At 55.1% G+C, this 23698-nt stretch overlaps 1 protein-coding gene across 1 annotated transcript in view; it reads left to right on the plus strand.

The window, feature by feature from the left end:
- Positions 1–23698, plus strand: part of LAMC3 (laminin subunit gamma 3) — a 67525-nt gene that overhangs the window by 20571 nt on the left and 23256 nt on the right. Inside the window, exons 3-13 of the mRNA XM_019971030.2 lie at positions 888–1018; positions 4935–5101; positions 7181–7369; positions 7450–7567; positions 8812–8910; positions 12003–12139; positions 14642–14755; positions 16006–16195; positions 16369–16490; positions 18783–19001; positions 20762–20950. Coding sequence (XP_019826589.2) covers positions 888–1018; positions 4935–5101; positions 7181–7369; positions 7450–7567; positions 8812–8910; positions 12003–12139; positions 14642–14755; positions 16006–16195; positions 16369–16490; positions 18783–19001; positions 20762–20950 — 1675 coding nt within the window. The remainder of the gene's footprint in view (positions 1–887; positions 1019–4934; positions 5102–7180; positions 7370–7449; positions 7568–8811; positions 8911–12002; positions 12140–14641; positions 14756–16005; positions 16196–16368; positions 16491–18782; positions 19002–20761; positions 20951–23698) is intronic.

Genomic DNA, 23698 nt, shown 5'->3' on the forward strand with positions numbered 1-23698 from the left:
GAGTTCATTTCCTGTCCTGATGGGCCTGATTGCTAAACCAGGGGCTCCTGGGCTGAATTAAAAAGGTGATTAACATTCAGCTGGAGCCACCTCTGATTGTGACAGTGGGCCGATGAAAATGTCAGCCTTCACGTGGGCTCTCCCCCACCACGTCCCCGCCAGCTCTTCCAGGGGAAAGCCTCTCCTCCTGCCATCAGCAAGCATTTACCACGTTGTCTGCTCCGGGCCAGGCAGAGCCTGGGGCTGGGGATGCCGCAAGGACCCCGAGTCCCTGTTCTCGTGGGGCTGTGTTCTGGTGAGACACGTCACCTGGGGCAAGGACCTTGTCTGTGGGAGGCTGCTCCTTAGCCCATGAGAAGCCTGTAAGCTTCTGTAAACCCTGTAAACCCAGGGCCCTGGGATGCGCCCTCCCTTGGCTGACCTCTAGAGTGGCAGTGCAATTCTACTGGGAGGAGTCAGGGGACGCGCGTGAAACGGTTTTAAAAGGGCTGCTTCAGCCCTTTGCCCAGCACCTCGACCGCATGGCGGACTCCACGCCCCGCCCCTGACATTGGCTCTTCCTCCTCCGTCACCCTCCTGGGACCGACATCATCCCTTGTCCCACTTCACAGATAGGGAGGACGTGGAGGTTCCGAGCTGCTTCCCCGAAGTTGCAGAGTCAGGACGGGGCTGGGCCCCCAGGTTGACATGACCCCAAAGCACAGGCTTCTTATTCCTGCAGTGCTCTCGGGGTTTGTCTGGGCTGGGCCTGTCCCTGCGTGTCAGGAGACCCCCCACCACCACCACCCCCGGGCCGCAGGCTGGACCTCCCCGCAGAGCAGGGTGGGAGCGCACCTTGGAAGCAAACGCTGGTGATGGCGCCCCTTCCACCCTGTCCTGCCCCCCAGGAGTGGGTCACCAGCACAGAGCTCCTCGTCTCCCTGGACCGGCTCAACACGTTTGGGGATGACATCTTCAAGGACCCCAAGGTGCTACAGTCCTACTACTACGCCGTGTCGGATTTCTCGGTGGGCGGCAGGTAGGTGGGGGGCAGGGCGGCGGTGGGGATGAGGGTGGCTGCCGTGGAGGGTGAAACAAGTGAAAGGGGAAGTGTCAGTCGCTCGCTCACGTCCAGCTCTTTGTGACCCCATGGACTGTAGCCCGCCAGGCCCCTCTGTCCATGGACTTCTGCAGGCAAGAATACTGGAGTGGGGAACCATTCCCTTCTCCAGGGGATCTTCCCCATCCAGGGATCCAACCCGGATCTCCTGCATTGGCAGGCGGGTTCTTTACCGTCTGAGCCACTATGGACGCTAAAGAAGCCGTTTCTGGTGCTCTGAGTGATGGGGGGTTTGGGGAGAAGCCAGAGCCTGGTCCCCTGGGTCCAGCATTCAAGACCTTCACGACCTGGCTGCATCCCGCCTCCCGCACCGCTCCCGCTGCTTTTCCCACATGAGCCGTGTTTCTGCACCACCCGTGGGACACGCCAGCCCTTTGCACCTGCAGGTCCTTCTGCCTGGCGGCCCCTCCCCCTTCCTTTCCTTCCTTTTTTGGGCATCAGACAGGTGCACTCATTCGTTCATGCCACATTGCCGTGTGCAGCCGTGTTCCACGCTCCCGTCTAATTCACCCACCCACCGTTCCGTGGGACACGTGCTCCAAGTAAGGCTGGTTTACAGTGGCCTCAAGCAGGCCCGGGACCCCAGACTTTCAGCTTCACTTCTTTAAGCAGCACTCACGAGCTTATAACCAATGGAGCTGATCAACCCTGTTCTTCCTAAATCTTGTAAACTTGGGTACAGTAGGGTTTCCTGGGGACATGCGTATTGTTGAAAAAGGTTTTGAGGCATCTCTGCACAGGAGGAATAGTTCAGGCTGCTCCAAAGCCCCTCGGCCCATGACTTGGAAAGGTCGCTGTGGGAGGAGCCGCTGTACGTCTATGCTTCTCACGGGGGTCGTCAGGCCCTGCTGTCGGCACGCCTGGTCCTGGCTCACATACTCCTCGAGCTTCAGTCACTGTGTGTTGTCGTTTGTCTGCTTAAGCATCTCGTCTCTCCAAGAAGCAAGGGTCATCGACATCTCAGGCCTGCCTGACATGTAGGCGCCCGGTACTGGGCCCTCCAGGCACATGTGACATCTTTAATGTAAATGCTTATCAGGCTCCTTGGAATGGAGAAAAGAGAAAGATGTGTTCTGGCCCCAGGCAGACAGTCACCAGATTAGACCCCAGTAACCACAAACTGATTAGAACCCAGTAACCATGAACTGTGGTGTTGGAGAAGACTCTTGAGAGTCCCTTGGACTGCAAGGAGATCCAACCAGTCCATCCTAAAGGAGATCAGTCCTGAATATTCATTGGAAGGACTGATGCTGAAACTCCAATTCTTTGGCCACCTGATCTGAAGAGCTAACTCATTTGAAAAGACCATGATGCTGGGAAAGATTGAAGGCGGGAGGAGAAGGGGACGACAGAGGATGAGATGGTTGGATGGCATCACTGACTCAATGGACATGACTTTGAGTAAACTCCAGGAGTTGGTGATAGACAGGGAGGCCTGGCGTGCTGCAGTCCACGGGGTCGCAAAGAATCAGACACGACTGAACTGTACTGAACCACGCCCCAGAGTAACAGGGACGGGAGACCAGGCCAAGGTGTGCCATTGGTCAGGGGGACCACCCTGCAGATGGGGACCCCGCAGGAGGTCAGGGAGCCCTGACGAGGCTGGAGGAGGTGAGGGGCAGGCATCCCAATGAAAGAACTAATGTGCGAGACCCAGGCTTGAGGAACGAGGTGACAACCCTGTGGCTGGAACGGGGACGCAGAGACGGCCAGAAGCGGTCAGTGGGAAGCTGCTGAAGGATTTGGCCAGGTAGCAAGAGGATCGGATTTCTAAAACACCCCAGTCTCTGACAGCATAAGCGAGGAGACAAGAGGAGAGAGAAGAAGTTGGTTGTGGAACTTCCCAGATGGTAAGACTCTGCACTCCCAATGCAGGGGGCTCAGGTTCGATCCCTGGTGGGGGAACTGGATCCCACATGCCTCAACTAAGAGTTCGTATGCCGCAGCAAAAATCCCACATGCTGCAACCAACACCAGGCGTAGCCAAATAAATAAATATAAATATTTTAAACAAGCTGGTTGGGCATAGAGGATGGGAGAGGTGTGGGTCTGAAAGCTAGTTAGGATGGGAAGTCAGCTCGATATGGGAGTGGTGGCCCAGGGGGGTAGGGAGCAGGGGCTTCCAGAAATCAAGGGTGCTTGGAGGGGTGAAGAGAGATGGGGGTGTCTGCGACGGGAGCACGGGTCCACTTCCCGCACTCAGGGCATCTGCACCCCTCAGAGGCGGAGGCTCGGGAGTGAAGGGGAAATGCGGGAGTGTCTGTGAGGACCCCTCTGCCCCTTCTCCCCCGACTCCCACACTTGACTCAAGTCAAACCACCCCGGGGCAGGGCCCCGCCGAGGACAGTGGATGGTGGTGAGCTACAGCACCTGCTGTTAGGGGGCTTCAGGACAGAGAACATCTGGGTCCCAGCTGCCAGAGCCAGACCACCCTCAGGCCAGCAGCTGGCTAGGGACAGTGGCCCAGCAGCCTGTGTCCCTCAGTGGCCCACAGGAACTTCAGTCCTTCCCTTGAGATCGGAGGGCTTCATGGAGGAGGCAGTGTTTGCAGCATCCCATTGGGGCCGAGAGCAGTCCCTTGTCCTGAGATGGGTGACCGCTGTCTCCTGAGGCTACCTGGTGCCTGCCTCACCTGCCAGAAGTGCTGGGCATTACCTGCCTACCCTGAGCTCCCAGAGAGGAGCCAATGCCCCACTGGCAGTGGTTGGAGACTCTTCAGCGCCCACTTAGGATGGAGCATGAAACGCACCTTATGGGGAGACAACAAGTGGCCACAGAGGAGTGTCCAGGAGCTCGGGGTCAGCGTGGAGTAGGAGAGAATTGGGTTCAGATTCTAGCTCTGCCACATAGCATCCGTCACGTCATGACCTGAGCCTCAGTTTCCTGTCCTGTGAAATGGGGATAGTTATAGTCCCTTCCACAGTGGTGGTGAGACTCCAGACAGACAACATGAGCTGATTGCTCAATTAGGGGCTGAGACAGAGAAGTCTGGGAGCCGGGAGCCATGGCCATCGTCTGAGCGGCCCAGTCTGGCCACTGGGGTTGGGGTGACGGTCCCACAGGGTCAGGTTCAGCGGAGCAGGCTGTGTGATCCCTCGGGCACCTTTGTTCCTGCCTGATTCCACCTGTGTGACCCTGGGGGAGGGCGGGCGGGGCAGGCCCGGGACTGCCCTCACAGGCACAGCCTCACCGGAGCCTTGAGATGAGTTGGGGGCTGTCCTACGTGTGGGGCAGTCTCCTTCTCGTCCCTTTAGAGGCAAAGGAGCGGGCATGGGGCGGCCTCCCTGGCTGCCCCCGCCTCCACCCACTGCCCTGAGAGCTGGCCCACCCCCTCTCTACCCAGGAGACCCAGATGACTTCTTCTCCTGGGTGTAGCACCCTGAGTGTGGGGTCCTAATGGGCTTGTGAAGACGTGGTGGGTTTATACGTGTGCGGAGCTCAGAACAGCCCGCTGCGGTCGGCTCTGTTCCTGTTGCCCTGAGCCCAGAGTAGGTGTGGAAGAAAGGTCGAGTGGTAGAGAACCCACCTGCCAAGGAGACATAAGAGATGTGGATTCGATCCCTGGGTCGGGAAGATCCCCTGGAGAAGGGCGTGGCAACCCACTCCAGCATTCTTGCCTGGAGAATCCCATGGACAGAGGAGCCTGATTACGGCCCATCGGCCCATCGGGTCACAAAGAGTCGGACACGACTGAAGCGACTTGGCATGCAAAGCTCCTCGGCTGAGCGGTAGAGTCGGGGCTCCCCTGAAGGCCGGGGCTACCTGCTGATTAACCCTTCCTCTGCTGGCGCCTCCCCCAGTTTGCAGACACCCTGCCCCCATGTTCTGTTCCCAGGTGCAAGTGCAATGGGCACGCCAGCGAGTGTGGCCCAGACGAGGAGGGCCGGCTGGCCTGTCGATGCCAGCACAACACCACGGGCACAGACTGCGAGCGCTGCCTCCCCTTCTTCCAGGACCGCCCGTGGGCCCGGGGCACGGCCGAGGCCGCCAACGAGTGTCTACGTGAGTGTCCCAGAACTTTGGGGGCCAGAGGCAGGGGGGTTGCAGGCTTGGGAAACCAAGCCCCCAGCCCTGCTTCTGGGTGGGCTGGCAGCAGCTTGGGGCTGTCACCCCCACATAGGGACCAGGAGGAGCTGAGGGAGAGCTGGACGGGGCGTTTGATCCTCAGCCCTTGCCCCCACACACAGAGCCCCAGACCCAGTCTTCCCAGTTGAGGCGTGCGGGGCGGGAGGGCTGAAAAGGACCCCCAACTTGTTCCTTTGTTTTCACCACTCCAACCGCAGCTGCTAATCAAAGCCAGGCCACCCCGGCCCCTGGGAGGGTGCCGACCTGCCCACCCAGCCTCTCCTGCAGGCCCCCAGGCAGCCCTGGGATGCCCGACCCGTGTGATGTGGCCAGGGCTGCCTAACCTCAGAGACGCACGCTGCAGAGGCTGGTGGCGCTTTACCTTCCCCGCTGGGGGCTCTTCGCCGCCTGGCGTGCCCCCTCTAGCCTCACTGTGTCCCCAAGCCCTGCCTGCCTCCTCCTCCCCCAACAGTCATCTGACGCTCGGGGCTCCCAAGTGCAGCTGGCTGTCGCTGGGCACCAGACCCCGCCTGGTTCCACGCTGGTGGGAGGCACGTCTTCCCACGCATGTGCTCCTGATGGCTCGGCCTCTGGACCCACTGTCCTCTTGGGCCTGGGCTGCTGACACAGAGACCCAGCGGGGAGGGAGGGGACGGTCTGTTCCACGGAACCGGATGCTGTCTGCAGGAGCTTCCCAGGGCCACCGTGGCCCTAATGAGTTCCTTCTGCCCTCGCTGGCCTGCCTCCACCAGGAAGTCCTCCTGGAGCCAAGGAAGCTGGCTGGCTCACCATTCCCAGTCTGGGGCTGACTCCATGGTGGGGACACCAAAGGCTGTGTCCTCACCCCTGAGGTCACATCTCTGTCCTCCCAGCCTGGAAGCTGGGCTGTATGCCTGACCCCTCTCACCCACCAAGTCCAGGCAACCCTGAGCCCCGATTTTGATCACATTCACGCCCCTCCAACCCAGCTAACTGTGTCCTTCTGCACAGCCAATACATGGTCCAGCCAGTCACCCCTCCTCTGAGCGGCTAAGACCCCACCTCCCCGCTCTCAACCCCCTCACCCCTATCCCCTGCTTGCACCACTTTCAAATGCAAATGTAATTGCAGTCATCCACTCCAAGGTGAAGTCCTTGCTCCAAGGTGAAGTCCACTGACCCTGACTGCCCAGCCTCCTGGATCAAGCCCTGGCTGACCTCTTGACCTCATAGCTGCCCCTGCACCCCTCTCCCTCCCATGACACTGCACAATGATGCGCCGCCTCCCACCCCCACCCTGGGCGAAGCCTGCTCCTCTGGCTGTGTCACAAAGGGCCTCTCCTTCCCCTCCTCCTCCTTTGCCCTCCCACTTCCCTCCTGCTCTTCCTCCAGGAAGGCTGGAGCCTCCCTGCTTCTCCCGTCACAGCCCCGCCCCTGCAGGATGTTCACCTGCTTGCTGCATCTGTCCTCCATCAAGCAGTGCGACCGTGTGCAGGAACTGGGCTCCTACCGTTCACGGGTCCGCCCCACGCTGGGCTCACCATGGGAGCCAAGACGGAGCTGATCCGTGATACATACTGTTTTTTGAAAACATGTATTAATGAGTGAATGAAAGGTGACTTGTATTTTTCATGCCTCTGAGTGTCCTCATGGTCACTGGGGATCAGATTCACACACCATTACGGCTTGGGGGGTCCACAGGGGGAGCCAGGCTGCTACTTTAGAAGGTAACCTGTCTGTGATCCATGATCAGGTGACTGTATGTCCTGGCTTGGCTGGGAGGGTCCTGTGTTGGGTGTATTTTATTAACAGTGCCTCTCTTCTTCTTCTTGAGAGTGTCCTATTTTGGAAGATCAACCACCTGGTCTCCAGATCCTTGATCAAGCCAGGCCTGAACTCCATCCTTGACCTTCCTCCTTCATCCTTGACCTTCCTCCAGCTGCCTGCTCACTCACCAAGGAGGCTGATCGGCACCTGCTCCCCTCCTACCACGTGCCACAGCCTTACACTCACACCCTCCCCCGCCTCCTGCCCACAGCTTGCAACTGCAGCGGCCACTCTGAGGAGTGCACCTTTGACCGGGAGCTCTTCCGCAGCTCAGGCCACGGTGGCCGCTGCCTGCACTGCCGTGCCCACACAGCTGGGCCGCACTGCGAGCGCTGCCAGGAGAACTTCTATCGCTGGAGCCCGCAGACGCCCTGCCAGCCCTGCGACTGCCACCCAGCAGGTGAGTGAGCCGCACTGCCCCGCCCCCCCAACCTCACCCACCACCACGGGCCCCTGCTGCCCTGTGCCCTTCCTCCCCAGGCTCCCTGCGCCTCCAGTGCGATGACTTGGGCACCTGCGTCTGCAAGCCCACGGTGATGGGCTGGAAGTGTGACCGCTGCCTGTCTGGGTTCCACTCGCTCAGCGAGGGCGGCTGCAGGTGAGAGTGGCGGGGGCGGTAGGTGGAAATGGTCCAGCAAGGGCACATGGCAGTGAACTTGGGCTGCGTGACGGGAAGCAAGTGGGGGTTCCTGAGCCCCTCAGAAGGCAGAGTTGATGGGCATTTGGATAGATGGATAGAAGGTGGCACCAGGGAGCAGAAGAGGAAGCAGAGATGAAGGCTGACCCCCGAGGTTCTGCTTTGGGCATCTTGGCAAAGGGAAGCCATTCATAGCAAGGGGGACACAACTCAGGAAGACGCTGAGTCTGCAGTGCTCGCGGTGGGGAGGGGCACTGATGGGGACAGAGACAGGCAGGGGCTGCTGGGGTCTGGACCTCAGAAGAGGGATCTAACACATCTGCTATCACTTGATTGAGAAAATACACAGTGACCAAGAAAATGAAGCCGTTATAAATTCAAAAGCACTTTTAAATGAATTTGGCTTTGGTTAATTTCAGCTGTCTTCTTGTATATTTGAAAGGCAGTGGAAATGGCATTGGGAAGGTAGGGGAGGCTCAGATCTCTCATAGAATACCCAGTGGTTCCAGCATAACACTTGTCATTGGGTGGGGACCGGGATGCTTCTGCAGGGTCTCTCTGGCCTCTGGACCTTTGCATATGCCACTTCTATGACCCCAGAGCATTCTCCCCTCACTCAACACCCACTGCCACCTCTCCCTGGCCTGTGTCTGAACAAAGTCCTACTCATTCTTTAGTTGTCAACCAAGGTACAATCACCCAACTTCATCCCCACTCCAGGCATCTCACTCGTGCGGCCATGGACTCGTGTATGTTCTCTCTCCATAGCTTGTATCAGAGTCCAGCATCTACCTGTTTGCTGTCCATCCTCACTGGACTCTAGGCTCTGTGAGGACATCCATCTTGTCAGATGGATGGGTAGACGGATGGGTGGATGAGAGAACAGGTGCCTGGGTGGGTGATGGATAGAAGGATGGATATGTGGATCAGTGGATGGAAGGATGCACAGATGGGGGAGTGAGTGGATGAATGAACACACGGATGGATAGGTGGGTGGGAGGGGGCAGATGGTTAGCTATTCAGGTGAGTGAATAGGTCACTTCCTTTGCTCAGAGGAAGCCAGGGGGCAGGCTCTTGGGTCAGCCTGCCTCCTGTTCCTCTTGTGCGTCAGGAAGGATAGAGAGATTCCTTCCAATGAGGATGGGCTATTCCCACTCTGGAGCTCTCTCGTTGGACACCCTCCTCTTGTCCTGTCTCTTTGGCAGACCCTGTACCTGCAATCCTGCGGGCAGCCTGGGCACCTGTGATCCCCGCAGTGGGCGCTGCCACTGCAAAGAGAACGTGGAAGGCAGCCTGTGTGACAGGTGGGTGAACTGATCCAGTAATAAGCCTGCTGGCAGTGACCTCGGTGGTGGTGGGAGGAGCACAGGGCATGGTCCTCCCAGACTTGGGCAACCTCACCACCTGGCTCTCTGCTTAGAGCACAGCGAATCTGACACCCAGGAAATCATCTAAAGACTTTATGACACTGCTTATCCTGTGACACACCACCACTGATAGTTCATAAGCTGTGAAAATACATCTTCTTGAAAAGAAAGAGCTAGAAATGATAGGAGAGATCATCTAATCCAGGGATAGCAACCACATCTTACTGGTACCACAATCCTCCCATCTCCGGCCCAGGGCAGACATCACTAATGGAGCACTACCACAACCCTCCCATCTCCCACCCAGGACAGACATCACTAATGGAGTGCCACTACAACCCTCCCATACCACAACCAGGGCACACATCACTAATGGAGCACTACCACAACCCTCCCATCTCCCATCCAGGACAGACATCATTAATGGAGCACTACTATAACCCTCCCATATCCCACCCAGCACAGACATCACTAATGGAGGGCCATCACAACCCTCCCATCCCACACCCAGGGCAGACATTACTAATGGAGCACCACCACAACCCTCCCATCCTACACCCAGGGCAGACATCACTAATGGAGCGCCACTACAACCCTCCCATCTCCCACCCAGCACAGACATCATTAATGGAGCACTACTATAACCCTCGCATCACACACCCAGGGCAGATATCACTAATGGACCACAGCAATCTTTACCACAAGCTCTACTGTAACCTTAGAATCCTTCTCTATGCCCTGCTCCAAGAAGCTCCAACCAATTGAGCTGAGACTCAAGCTTGTTTGCCATCTTTGCCATCCTGTCGTGGTACAAATGGAGCCTCTAAAGCTCAGTGAGGCAGAAGGGCTTTTCCCTAAACTTCCTGCTTCAGGTGTTCCTGGGCCTCCTAGCCCCAGCAGTGGGCTGGGGGACAAATGTTGGTTTATATTCTTGGGCATACTTGTCTCCTCTTCCTGGCTTCGTCTCTGACCTCTGAAACCTTTGCAGTCAGCATGGGGCGTGCCAGGGCCTCTTTGATCCTCTGGCCACAGACTATGTGGGAGAACCTGGCCCAGCAGTACACTGTGGACTCCACTATTGCCAGATCATGTTGGGCCTCTCCTGGGTCAGCAAGATGCCCAGCCTTGACTCTCACTTTGGCCAGCCCCAGGCCTCTTCCTCACCTTGTCTGCGTGTGGCTTGTGGGTCCTGGAGGGGGAGGTGGACACCCTTCTGGGTCTTCCTCCCGTTAGACCTCTCAAGCTAAGGAGACAGAGTGGAGTTGGAGGGCTAGATCCCACTAACTCTATTCCACTGCTTCTACCTTGAGGAGGTTCGCCTCTCAGCCTCACTTTACCCATCTGTGAAATGGGAGGACTGGGTGACAGGTTTGTTGGAGCAGCCCAGCATTGAGGTAACTGGCAGATTCTCATGAATCAGATTCCTCCACCTGGGTTGGTCTGAATGGGGTTTCTGGGCAACCCCCCCAACATCGTGCAAACCAGGAATCTGCATTTGTATAAGGCATCTGCAGGGCTCATTGGGAAAATGGCTGATTCTGAGGCTGGGGTTGAGAAAATACAAGATGAGCCTGAAGCATTTTGTAGAAAGCAGAGAAGTGCTTAAAAACAAAACCAGACAAAAACAAACCCCCAAAAGCCCCAAACCAGGACGGGGGCCTGTGTCAAAAGGACATAAGCGCCAACCTGGAAGAGTTCCCAAAGCTGAAACAAAATAAATAATAACAATATTGGATTATAACCCAAGAATAAAATAAATATCCATGAGTCCACACTGACATAAATAGATGCCTGAATAAATAAATACACGGGGACAAATCCTCCTTGCAGCAGAATTCCACAGAAGAATTAGAAGTGGAGAAGGAATGAGGGGAATACAGAATCACAGTTAGAATATCAGAGTAACAGTCACTGTAGGCCGGAGCCCCTAATAAATGCTGAAGGAGAAACAAGATATTTGCATAGCCCTCAAACATCTCCCTCAAAAAATTTACCAATGACTGGGACTTCCCTGAAGATCCAGTGGTTAAGACTTGGAGTTTCCACAGTACGGGGCGTGGGTTGGACCCCTGGTTGGGGAACTAAGATTCCTCATACCCTGTGCCCCGCCCAGAAATTTCCTACCCACTCTAGTGGTTTCACCATAGGCCCACAATTCTTTGATTATTTCCCCCTCCCAGAGGTGGAGCTTAACTCCCTTCCTCTTGAGTCTGGGATGGATTTAGTGGCTTGCTTTTGACAACTAAAATATGGCAGTTTTACAGTGGAGGAACCTGGTGGCCAGCGCCTTAACCAAGCGGTGAAGGTTAACATCCCCAGTAATATCATACATGACCGGTGACATCATACATGATCAAGACATCACACGGGTAGCAGTTACCCCAGTAAGATGTGACAAGAAGGGCACTTTCTCCCCCCAAACCCTTGGCCCCAGTCAGATTATGAAAAACCTCAAATAAACCCAAATGGAGGCATGCTGCAAAGTATTTAACCAGTACTGTCAAAAGTGTCAAAGAAAGACCTACAAGCTATTACAGATGAGAGAGTAAAGATTCAGTGAAATACACCACCATGCCCTGGATCAGATCCTGAAGCAGAAAACAGGCATTTGTGGGAAACGGGGAGAAATCCTAATAATGTGTGCTGCTGCTGCTGCTAAGTCGCTTCAGTCGTGTCCGACTCTGTGCGACCCCATAGACAGCAGCCCACCAGGCTCCCCCGTCCCTGAGATTCTCCAGGCAAGAACACTGGAGTGGGTTGCCATTTCCTTCTCCAATGTTCAGTAAATAACATTAATCAGTGTTAAATTCTTGGTTTTGATAAGCGCACCCTGGTAAGGTCAGACGTTACAATTAGGAAAAGCTGGGTAAAGATGCCATGGGAATTGTGTCTGTCATGTTTGCAACCCTTCTCTAAATTTGAAATTAAAGAAAATTCCCCAGTGACTCCAGGCTGCAGTTGGTCTAGCTGGGCTCCCTGAACGTAGCCAGTTCACAGGCCCCCGGGGGCGTGTCCTGCCTCCCTTGCAGATGTCGTCCGGGTGCGTTTAACCTGCAGCCCCACAACCCCGCCGGCTGCAGCAGCTGCTTCTGCTACGGCCACTCCAAGGTGTGTGTGGCCGCTGCCCAGTTCCGGGAGCACCACATCCTCTCCGACTTCCGCCAGGGTAAGAAGTGGTCCCCGCAGCCGCCTCCGAGGGCTCTGCTGCCAGCCCAGGTGGGATGGGCAGGCCTGCTTTGGGGACATCCAGTGATGAGGGGGGTGGAAAGGAGGGGCAGCCTCAGGCCCCAGCCCCGGCGCCTCCCACAGGCCCACACAGTGGCCATGCCCCTCTGTGCCCTTCTGCACCCCCAGCACCTTCCTGCACCCCGGCTCCCTTCCAGTCCTTGCCTACTCCCTCAGTCTCTAGTAGGAGCAGGGGAGGGGATGGGTATATGGCAGCCTCTGGAGTCTGAGGGGGATTTTCATTTCCTCCTCGGACCCCTTGGTATATCCTAGCGCTGGGGATCCAGGCTTGGTCCCCTGGCCTCCATATATTGAGCACTTGCTGTATGCTTGACACCCTGCTGAGCTTGTTACATGCATAGAACCTGAGGGATTCCCTGGCGGGTAGATACTCTCATTCCCATTTTACAGATGGGGCAACCAAGACCCAGAAAAGAGAGGTGACATAGCTTAGCTGTTGGCACCCCAGGTTCATCAGCTCCTGAGTTTTGCTCTTCATGGCCGTGCACGGCCTTCTTTCTGAGTCCAGGGTCCAGGGTCCCCAATTCCAGGTGGCTCTTTACAGCAGGAAAGCAGTGGCGCTCTGAACTCTGCCAAACATCATAGCCTGAGTGGGTCCCAGCCATGCCCCACTGAACCTCCTCCCCCAACCCCACCTCCAGCATCTCCAGGGAGATAGAGCCTCAGGGCCAGTTCTGGGACGCCCCAGATGCAGGGGGCAGTGCGCCCTCTGCTGGACTGAGAGGGGCTTGGAATGGGGACAGCCCTGTGGTCACCTGGCCCAGAGTCAAGGATGTCAGCATCAGACGGGACTTGTTTTAAAAATCTTAGGAGAGCATCGTGATCTGTTCTCACTTGGCCCTGGCTTTGGCGATTCAGCCTCAGCATTCCATGTGATCTCACAAACACCCTCAGCCAGCAGTTCTCAAACTTCTGGATCTCTGGATCCCTTTATGCTCTTGAAAATCAGAGAAAATCTCAAAGTCCTTTTGTTTATGTGGGTTGTGTTTTCTATATTAAACATTAGAACAGTAATTTTAAAGTATCTGTGCATCAATTCATTTACAAATGACCATAGAAAACTTATAACAAAAAAATAACTTCCGCCTGTGAAAAATAACTTTTTAAAAGACAAAAAACTTGGGGACATCCCTGGTGGTCCAGCAGGTAGAACTCTGCACTTCCACTGCAGAGGCTGAAGGTGCGATCCGCGGTTGGGAAACTGAGATTCCATATGCCATCGTGGTGTGGCCAAAAAGTTAAAAAAAAAAAAAGACAAAAACCTTTGAGAAGAGTGGTGCTACTCATTTTACATTTGTGCACACCTCTTTAAGCTCTGGCTTAATAGAAGTTAGCTGATTCTTACCACGGCTTCTGCCATTTAGTCTGTTGTGATATCACACATCTTGTAGCTCCTGGAAAGTTCTCAGCGTGAGAAAGAGAATGAAAAATGCAAATGACATTTTAATGTTACTAAAAAGATTGTTTGACCTCATGGACGCCCCTGAAAGAGTCTTAGGGATCTCCCAGGGTGTTCAGACAAACTTTGAGAACTGCTACTGGGGCCATAAGTACTTCATTGCCCCCCTTTTGCATATGAGAACCTGGCCTCAGAGAGGTTAAGTAACTTGCCCAGGGTCACACAGCCAGCAAGGGGGCAGAACCTAGCCTAGCACCGAGCCTAGCACCAAGGAGCTCCGGACTTCCCCTTTCTGACCTCTTTCCCTTTCTTCTTCCCTCCCTCCTCACCCCTTGGGAGCCCCAGGTCTCCATCCTATTCTCTAGCTGTCTTCTGGAGAGTCTCCCCTGGAGGCCACTTGCTGTGTGCCTGACTGCTTGGTGAACTGCTGGGGTCGGGGGAGGGAAGTGGACCGCACTGGGACTGGGTTCCCACCCCCACCTGGCCACTTCCTAACCAGGGAGCCTCCTTGGGTGCAGTGAGGTTCGTGGCATACACACTTGGAAGGACAGGGGCGGTGAGGTCACAGGCGAGGGAGTTCTCTGAAGACCAGAAAACCAGATCAAGCCCGGTCTCATTAGTGACGGCCCACCGTGGGGTTCTGGGGCCATGTCCTCATATGTGCTCAAAGTCTGTTGATGGGGCAGGACGGGCTCAGAGGTCAGCCATGACCTTGCCCCAACAGAGGCGACTCCCTGAAGCTTCTAGCTTCTCTCAGGGCCCCGTCCCATCCCACGATCCCACCCTGATCTGGGCTGGGGCTCCAAGCTGCCTAGGTCTGGGCACAGAGCAAGGTCCCGGCCGGCTCCCACCCCCACCTGGCCTGTCTCTAGAGCAGTCTCTCCCTCTCTGGGTCCTGTTGTTTCAGGCGGCACTCATGCCTCTGGGGGTCATCCTTGGGACCCAGGGAAGGGTGTGAAGTGGGAGGGAGCAGAAGTCACCCTCCAGGGCCTCATGGGGGGCGTGTGTGTGTTTGCTGTCCAGGAGCCGAGGGCTGGCGGGCCGGAAGCGTGGGGGACCCAGGACATCCTGCACGATGGAGCCCGGGGGGGCTCCTCCTGGACGCAGAGGACGAGGAGGCGGAGCTCACAGCACCAGGTACCCGGCACAGGCAGGGGCAGGGCTGCCCATGTACTTGCCCTGTGACCGCTGTCACAAAGTGCCACCAACCCAGTGGCTACAAATGTGTTCCCTTAGTGTTCTGGAGGTCAGAAGTGTGAAACGAACTTGCTGGGCTGAAATCAAAGTGTGTTCTAGCTGTGTTCCTCCCAGAGCTTCTGGGAGAGAGTCCCTTCCCTGGCCTTTTCCAGCTTCTCAAGGTGGCCCGCACCCCTCTGCTCATGGCCCCTTCCACTCTGAGGGCAGAGGCCTGAAGGAAGGAATGATGGGGTGTCCATTGGTCCCCTTTCCTTCTGAGTCGTGATTTTCCGCTTAAGTGAAAGTGAAAGTCGCTCTGTCGTGTCCGACTCTGTGATCCTATGGAGTATATTTAAGCGCTTGACTAATACAGAGAAACAACAGAGTCAGAAGGCTAGGTGAGGGCCCCTGGTCCTTGGTGTATGTGCCTTTTTTCGGCTAGAAGCAAGTTCTGATTCCCGTGGAAAATGTGGCCTGTGGGGCCATCGGCCCCCCAGCTTAGTCACGCATGTAGCTGTGTTACCTGGGACTTGATGGAGCCTCACTGAACTCCCACACACGCGGGTCCCTGAGGACTCTGAGCTCATGGGGCGTCTGGCATCATGAGTGCTACATGAACGGGCAGACAGGTACCACCAGAAATACGGTGTCTCCACCACCAGGCATACTGAATCTCCCCGCTCCCACACAGACTCTGTTGTCCCCTGGCACGTCACTTCCAAAAGCCAAGTTTCAAGACAAAAGTCTTAAGAATGTCAAGATAGGATAACCAACAAGGACCTACTGTATAGCACACGGCGCTCTGCTCAGTGTTATGTGGCAGCCTGGATGGGAGGGGAGTTTGGGGGAGAATGGATACATGTATGTGTATGGTTGAGTCCCTTTGCTGTCCCCGCTGAAAATATCACAACATTGTTAACGGCTATACTCCAATATAAAATAAGTTTAACAAAAAAAATGAGTGTCAAGATAGCGGCAGCAGAGCATTAAACTGGGTGTGGGGCCCCCCGTGATTGGCAGGGTCACATGCCCCTGAAGCCAGCTCCGGCTGCGGAGATGTGGGCAGGCTACCCTCAGGATCTTCTGTGCAGGGTCCCTTTGAGTTTGTAGTTTTATCTTTTGAGAGTTTAATTGCCAATAAAATCAATATAGACATTAAAAATCCAGCTAATTAAGTGAAGACTATCAAAGCCTTCGTCTCTTGTCTTCAGAGAAGTTTCTGGGAGATCAGCGATTCAGCTACGGGCAGCCCCTCACACTGACCTTCCGGGTCCCCCACGGCTCCTCACTCTCCACGCAGCTGAGGCTGGAAGGGGCGGGCCTGGCCCTGACTCTGCGGCATTCCGGCTCACCCCGCACCCCGGACTCCGGGCAGGCGGGGGAGGTACGGCTGAAGTTCCTGTAAGTGTCCTGCTGTGTTCTGAGTGATGGGATCGGGTGGTCAGGGTGGGCCCTGAGATCCAGGCACACCCGTTCCCCTGTGGTCTGGGGCCTCCTGCCAGGGGTTCTTGGCACCACCGGCCCCTCTCACGACCCCTGGCCTCAGGATCTGCTTTGACCCCTCCCCGGGCCAGGCTGCAGGAGACCTCCGAGGACGTGGACCCTCCACTGTCCGCCTTCCACTTCCAGCGGGTGCTCGCCAACCTGACTGCTCTGCGCATCTGGACCAGCGGCCCCCACAGCACCAGCTCTTCCGGTCAGTAATGACCAGGACACTGCCCAGCCCCCAAACCAGCGAGGCCCCCGGGGGCTCTTTCATCATAGCCTTATGGAGTCTTCACAGCCAGAGATTATCGTCCCCACTTTAGCACAAAGGGGTCTGAGGCTCAGAGAGGTCGAGACACTTGCCCAAGATCGTATAACCAGTAAGGGCAGCAGGAGTGGATGCTGAGGACAGAGGCAGGGGCTGGACAGGTGAGGAGGCTGAGGATGGACAGCTCTAAGGGACACAAAGAAACCAAGAACCTGACGTGGCCACACCAGGGTGGAATCCACCACTGCCAGGAGGCTGGACCCTGCAGGGCTCTTTGATAATGATGACCACAGGGGCCAGGCCAGGATTCCCCAAGGGGTCGGCTCCCCCTATTGGTCATTAGAGGTGTTGCACCTAGAAAAAGCCTGGTTTCCAAAACCTCTTGGAGAAGGAAATGGCAACCCACTCCAGTGTTCTTGCCTGGAGAATCCCAGGGACGGGGGAGCCTGGTGGGCTGCCGTTTATGGGGTCGCACAGAGTCGGACACGACTGAAGTGACTTAGCAGCAGCAGCAGCCAAAACCTCTCAACCAGCCTGCTGAGTCATCACAGCTTCAAGCCTACCTTCTCACCACCTCTCATCCTGGTCACTGGGTGATCGCCTTGGTGGTCCTCTCCCTGTCCCTGGTTCCTCTCTCTTTCCTAATGTACTTTCTCTCCTCCTCCCCCGACCCCGTGCCTATGTGTGCCTAAACCAGGCATCCTCCGTATTCATTTTTAGAACAGATCTGTGGCTCAGTGATAAAGGATCCACCTGCCAATGCAGGAGATGCAGGTTCAATCCCTGGGTCAGGAAGATCCCCTGGAGGAAGAAATGACAGCCCACTCCAGTATTCTTGCCTGGAGAATCCCATGGACAGAGGAGCCTGGAGGGCTACAGTCCATGGGGTCACAAAGAGTCGGACATGACTGAGTAGCTGAGCACACAAACATGCACCCCTTTACTATCTGGAAATTCCCAGATATTATAACCTACCTAGACACAATTTTTAAAAACCAATATAATACGTTAACTGTAATACACAATAAATAAAAAAGTGAATGATATTTAAAAATAACCATATGGGGACTTCCCAGGTGGTCCAGTGGCTAAGACTTCATGTTCCCAATGCAGGGGACCTGGGTTCAATCCCTGGTCAGAGAACTAGATCCCACATCATGCTGCAAATAAGAGTTCACGTCCCGCAAGTAAGAAGCCCACATACTGCAATGAAGACCTGTGTGTGTGTGTGTGTGTGTGTGAGTGAGTCGCTCAGTCGTGCCCAACTCTGCAACCCTGTGGACTGTAGCCCACCAGGCTCCTCTGTCCATAGGATCTCCCAGGCAAGAGTACTGGAGTGGGTTGTCTTTCTCCTCCAAGGGATCTTCCTGACCTGGGGATCGAACCCGGATCTGCTGCATTGCAGGTGGATTCTTTACCATCTGAGCCACCAGGGAAGCTTCATATAAAGGTCTTTTATCCTCATGCAAGCATGTCTTCAGGTCAGATTCCTCAAAATGGAAATGTGAGGCCAAAGAGTGTTTGTTTTCTGTTTTAATGCATGCTGCCAGATTTTGCTTCAGCAAGGCTGTACCTATCTATATTTTGATGCCAACTGTCTACTCTCCTTGTCTATTTGCCTGCTCTAGTTTTTCTCTAGCGTTAACAGATAGTTTTTCTATTTTGCCCCAAGTTTCTAGTAGTTTTCTGTGGGAAAGTTGGTCTGATGGGAGCTACTCCTGTTACTAGAGGCTCCCAATTCATCTTCATACATCCCCATGTGTGAGTCCCCCAAGCCACCATCCTCCACTGTCACTGGAAAACGCTCACCAAGCTGAAGGTTGTGAACAATATCAGTGTTTACATGTACATATTTATTTATTTGGCTGTTTATTTATTTATCTGGGTCATAGTTGCAGCATGTGGGATCTAGTTCCCTGACTAGGGATCGAACCTGAGGGCCCCTGTATTAGGAGCACAGAGTCTTAGCCACTGAACCACCAGGGAAGTCCCGTAAATGTATCTATCTTACCCGTGAGAGTAAGCGTCTTCTTGTAAAATTCCCAGCCATACATATTTCTCCTTCTGAAAGTTACCAATTTTTCCTGTGCCCTTTGTCCTTTTTTTTTTAATTGCAATTGACCCATCGACTGCCTTTGTATACGTGGGCCAGTGCCCTGTTACACAGGTGAGTAGGAAGGTTTGGTGGAGAAACACGTGCATGGAGCTGTCTCCTTTCTCTCTCTCTCTCTGCAGGTCCCGTGCTTCTGACTGAGGTCCGGCTCACATCCGCCCGGCGGGGGCTGTCCCCACCAGCCTCCTGGGTGGAGACTTGTTCGTGTCCCCAGGGATACACCGGCCAGTTCTGTGAGTCCTGCGCTCCAGGATACAAGAGGAACACGCCCCTGGGGGGTCCCTATGCCAGCTGTGTTCCCTGCACCTGTAACCAGCATGGTACCTGTGACCCCAACACAGGCAAGTCTCCCTGCACTTCCGCCACCCCCAGGCCACCTGGGCTACTCCCAGAGCAGCGAGAAGAGCACTGACCTGAATGCGGCCAGCTGCGTGTGTGTGAGTGATCACTGATACTGATAAGACGGTGTCCTCAAGTTCCTCCATGTGCTAGGCACCTTTTTATAAGCTGTATCGTTGGATCCTGCAAAAAGCCCTGGAGGTGCCAGGACCCTTCCGGTCCCTTGTCACAGGTGTGGGACCTAAAGTGCAGGGAGGCAGCTTGGCCAGTAGGTGGCAGAGCTGCTCCTCTCTCAGGTCACTGCCAGTGACCGTCACCCCCACTTGCAGCAGAGGAAACCCCAGCGGGGAGACCAGTGGCCCTGGGCCGGAGCTGCCAGACTGGGCCTGGACACTGGCCTCTCACATGGGAGGTGGGAGGGCTGGCGCCTTGCTGCTCTTCTGCAGCTTCTAGGGTCTCTGCAAAGGGAAATGCCTTTTCCCGGCTGTCAAAGGACAGTAGCCTGGGAACCAGCAGGCCGGCCGGGGTGTGGGATCACCCACAGCATGAAGGGCTCCTTCCTCCTGGTGCCCAGGCAGGCATCACTAGTTGAACCAGATGGAGCCTTGTGATCCTTCCATGCGGGGCTCTGGGAAGGTCATCTCATGAGATGGGACTGGTTTGTTGTCCCTCAGAGCCCCTTGCCTTGGCACAACTTCCAGCTCCTTTTGGGCAGGTCTTCATCTGTAAAGGGTGGGGGCACAGTGGTCACTGCTGCCCTTCCTGGGCAGATGGAGGAGTAGTGAGTATGCGGGTGCTGGGCAGAGACAGAGGCCATGGAAAGCACCCCTGGGTGCCCCCCGTGCTCTGCTTGTCCACCCCGGATCCTCTCTCTTTCCTCTATTCACCCCAGTCCTTGATGAGTGCTGCTGGGGGGGCGCCTCTGGGAAGGGGTGGTCTTGCTTAACCCCTTCTTAGCCAGGCTCCTCCCTTAGTCCCTGGCAGTGGCTCTGAGCAGACTCTAGACGCCATGGGGCTAGAGAAGGGGGGTTGCAGTGTCCCCTTCATTAGAAACCAGTGGGCAGGAATTCCCTGGTGGTCCGGTGGTTAAGACTCCACGCCTCCACTGCAGGGAGCCCAGGTTTCATCCCTAGTCGGGGAACTGAAGATCCGTTGTACATAAATAAATAGAAACCAGTGGGCAGGGAGGGGAGTTCCATTCTGTGAGGCCAAGAAAGCCTCTAGAAACCCACAGACCCCCTAAATGGGTTTCCTCACATTAACGCTGGAATCCTGGGTCCGTGTCACTGTCCCTGAGCTTAAGAGGGCTTGGAGGCTTCAATTTACAGAAGAAAACAAAGAAGCCACTGAGGAGGGGGAAAAAGAATACTAGAAGCAAACGCTGGCGGTATCGTCAGCTGGTTCAGTTATGGGTTTCGGGTTATCAAATGATAATGATGACAGTAATAATTGTGTGTCAGAGGCTGTGTATGGCTGCACTGAATCGTGATGAAAACCCATTGAGATCAGAGTCATGTGTGCCCATTTTGCAGGTGAGGAGGTTGAGGCCCAGGGGTACCCAGCTTCACATGGTCAGTAAGTGGTGGACGTGAACGCAGGTGGATGCTTCATCCCTGGGCCGTGCTGCCTGCACCGTGGAAGAGGCCACACCTCAGTTCCCACCCCAGGACGTGCTCGGTGGCCCCCACGCAGGAGCCCGCCCACCATCTTGTGCGGGGTCTGGGTTCAGGCGTGGTGACCAGGTGCTTGTCTCGCCCCTCAGGGGTCTGCCTGTGTGGCCACCACACCGAGGGCCCGTCCTGTGAGCGCTGCTTGCCAGGTTTCTACGGCAACCCCTTCACAGGCCAGGCCGATGACTGCCAGCCCTGCCCGTGCCCCGGACAATCGGCCTGCACGACCATCCCAGAGAGCGGAGAAGTGGTGTGTACCCACTGCCCGCCGAGCCAGAGAGGTGAGTGCCTGGGGACCCTGCCTCTGCCAAAGCTCCAGGAGTGAGTCCTGGGTCCACAGATGAGGGAGGGCCTCACTTAGGGGTGTCAGGCCTGACCTTTGGAATCCTGAGTCTCATAGTCTGATAGCCAGGGCCGTGGGCTGCTGTGGGTTCCTGGCAGAACTTGGACCACTGAGCACATCCAGGTGGGAGTTTGGAAATCGTTGTGTCCAGCCCTGCCCCAACCCACAGAGCCTGGGTTAGTAGCTTAAGACGGAGCTCTGGAATCTGTATTCCTGTCATGTTCCTGGGAACATGGGAATTCCCAGGCAGTCCAGTGGTTAGGACTCAGAGCTTTCAGTGCCGTGGGCCTGGGATCGATCCCTGGTCGGGGAACTAAGATCCCACAAGCCGTGTGGTGTGGCCAAAAAACCAAATGTAGAAACAAATAAATAAATAATTTTAAAATGTCTCCAGGTCATGTGTGATGCAAAACCCCCCATCCCCAGTCCTCTCCCTGTTCCCCATTCCTGCTCCAGGAAGCAGAGTCATCCTAGACATCTGATCGTTTTAAAAAAAAAAAGTACACAAGAGCTTTATTGAGATATTATTAATATACCCCCTGACTCACCCATTTACAGTGTGCAATTCAATGTTTTTTTTTTATATTTGCCGTTACTGATTTTTCAAATTTTAGCAAAATACGCATAACTTGCCGTTTTGACCATTGTTAAGTGTACAGTTCAGGGCCTTAAGTACACTCACAGTGCTGTGTAACCATCACCGCTATCCACCCCCAGAGTTTTTTATCATCCTAAATAGAAATTGCAAACCCATTAAATGATTATCTCGTAGTCTCCCCCGCCCCCTCCTCTGGCACCCACCGTTCCAGTTTCCATCTCTCTGAATGTGAATATCCCAGGCACCTCAGGTAGGTGGACTCAGACGATATTTGCCCTCTGTGTCCGGTTTGTTTCACTTGGCGTAACATTCCCGTGATCTCAGATACCTGGTTCTACATTTGGGACCGCTCTGAAAGCAGCTCCCTTGGGACTGCCCTGGCGGTCCGGTGGTTAATACTGCATGCTTCCAATGCAGGGGTTGCAGGTTCGTTCCCTGGTCAAGGAGGTTCTGCATGCCATGTAGTGTGGCCAAAAAAACCCTGAAAGCAGCTCCCTGACAGCTAGCAGGTTGGGGAGGTGCTCCAGAGCAGGGATCCCCAGGAACTGCAGGAGTGAGGTCCCACCTCAGGACCCTGCCCCTCACCATCATGCTGCCCCTGTGTTTCCATAACCTTCCCCACATTCCCTGGCTCCCCACCTGTGGCTTCCCCCAGTCTAAAACTCAAGGGGACTCCACTCAGTGAGAGAGGGCAGACAGAGAAGTTACCCAAGGGAGGACTTCCAAGGAGGAGGACACTGCTGTGCGCAGGAGGAGCCCTGGGAAGAATGTGAGGGTGGACATTAGGGCTTTGTGCCAGCTCACATCTTTATCACGCCAGCATTGTTCAGGTCCCGCCAGAGCTCAGCACACAGGGGACTCACCCACACAGTCTGATCCGGGACTGACCGTGGTCAAGTCCTGATCCTTGCCTGCCTCGCTTGCCTACCACCCTGACCCCTCACAGCTGCCTCCTGCTGGGGAACTATCCTCACCCAGTCCGGGGTGGACGGCAGGTTAACTGCAGGGACCACATTCTTCATCACTGGCTTCAATCTGCCCCTTGGCCATCTCACTCCATCTCTGTTTCAGAGTCTCAAAGCCAGTCTACCCTCTACCTTCTGAACTCCATTCAGATTTTTCTTTTCCTTCCTTTTCTCTCTTTTGTCTTCTCCTCCTTAGTCATCCCCTTCTCCATGTTCAAGGTTGCCTGCCTTTCATTGCATTAACTTGATTTCCACCTTAGTGACAAACTTTGAGGATGTCGGGAGTCCACAGCTGTTTTTCACAATGACTGTAGCTACTTTTTAGATTATAATTTAAGTAATACTCATTGTAACCAATGAGTAAATTGTTGGGAAAAGTGTAAAGGAACGTGAGTGCCTACAGGCACGAAGATCATTTAAGATGCCCACCATCCTACCGCCCCCAGGTCCCCCATCGTCTGTTTCATGTGGATATGCACAGAGAGGTAGGCATGTTTACCAAGAACAGGCTGACACTGCATGAAGCCCATGGAACAGGGATGGCCCTTGATGCCTCATCTGTGTTCCGGGTGGACTTCCCAGGCCATGACCCTCCAGAAGCCTCCTCACACACTGTCTTTTCTGAGACTCACAGTAACCCTAGGGCTGGAAGATGAAGCCACAGCACCAGATCAAACCCAGGAAGCAGGGCAGGAGTAGGAAATAGACAGTCCAGAGGGAGTTCAGAAGCCATGAGAAGCAGAACAGGCAAAGGGGCCGGAAACCACAAGGAAAAAGCAACCCCGGCTGAGGGAGAGAGATGGGGGAGGGGATGGTGACAAGGAGGGTGGCAGTGATGTTGAAGATGGAGGCAAGGAAGATGACGACAAAGAGAGGGATGAGCAAGATAAGGGTGACGATGATGAAGACCATCGAGTTGATGCTAATGATGAAGGTGGAGATGGTGGTAAAGGTGACGATAACGAAGATGCTGAGTGAGGATGGAGAGTGATGCCCAAGGCCATGAGGAAGATAAGGGTCAAGATGATGACCGTAGCGATGAGAATGATGGGTGAAAATGATGACGTGAGGTGACGTCCACAGAGCTTCCTTGGCGGCTCAGTGGTAAAGAATTCATCCGCCA

Source organism: Bos indicus, chromosome 11, assembly GCF_029378745.1.
Source record: "Bos indicus isolate NIAB-ARS_2022 breed Sahiwal x Tharparkar chromosome 11, NIAB-ARS_B.indTharparkar_mat_pri_1.0, whole genome shotgun sequence".
Classification (NCBI taxonomy): domain Eukaryota; kingdom Metazoa; phylum Chordata; class Mammalia; order Artiodactyla; family Bovidae; genus Bos; species Bos indicus.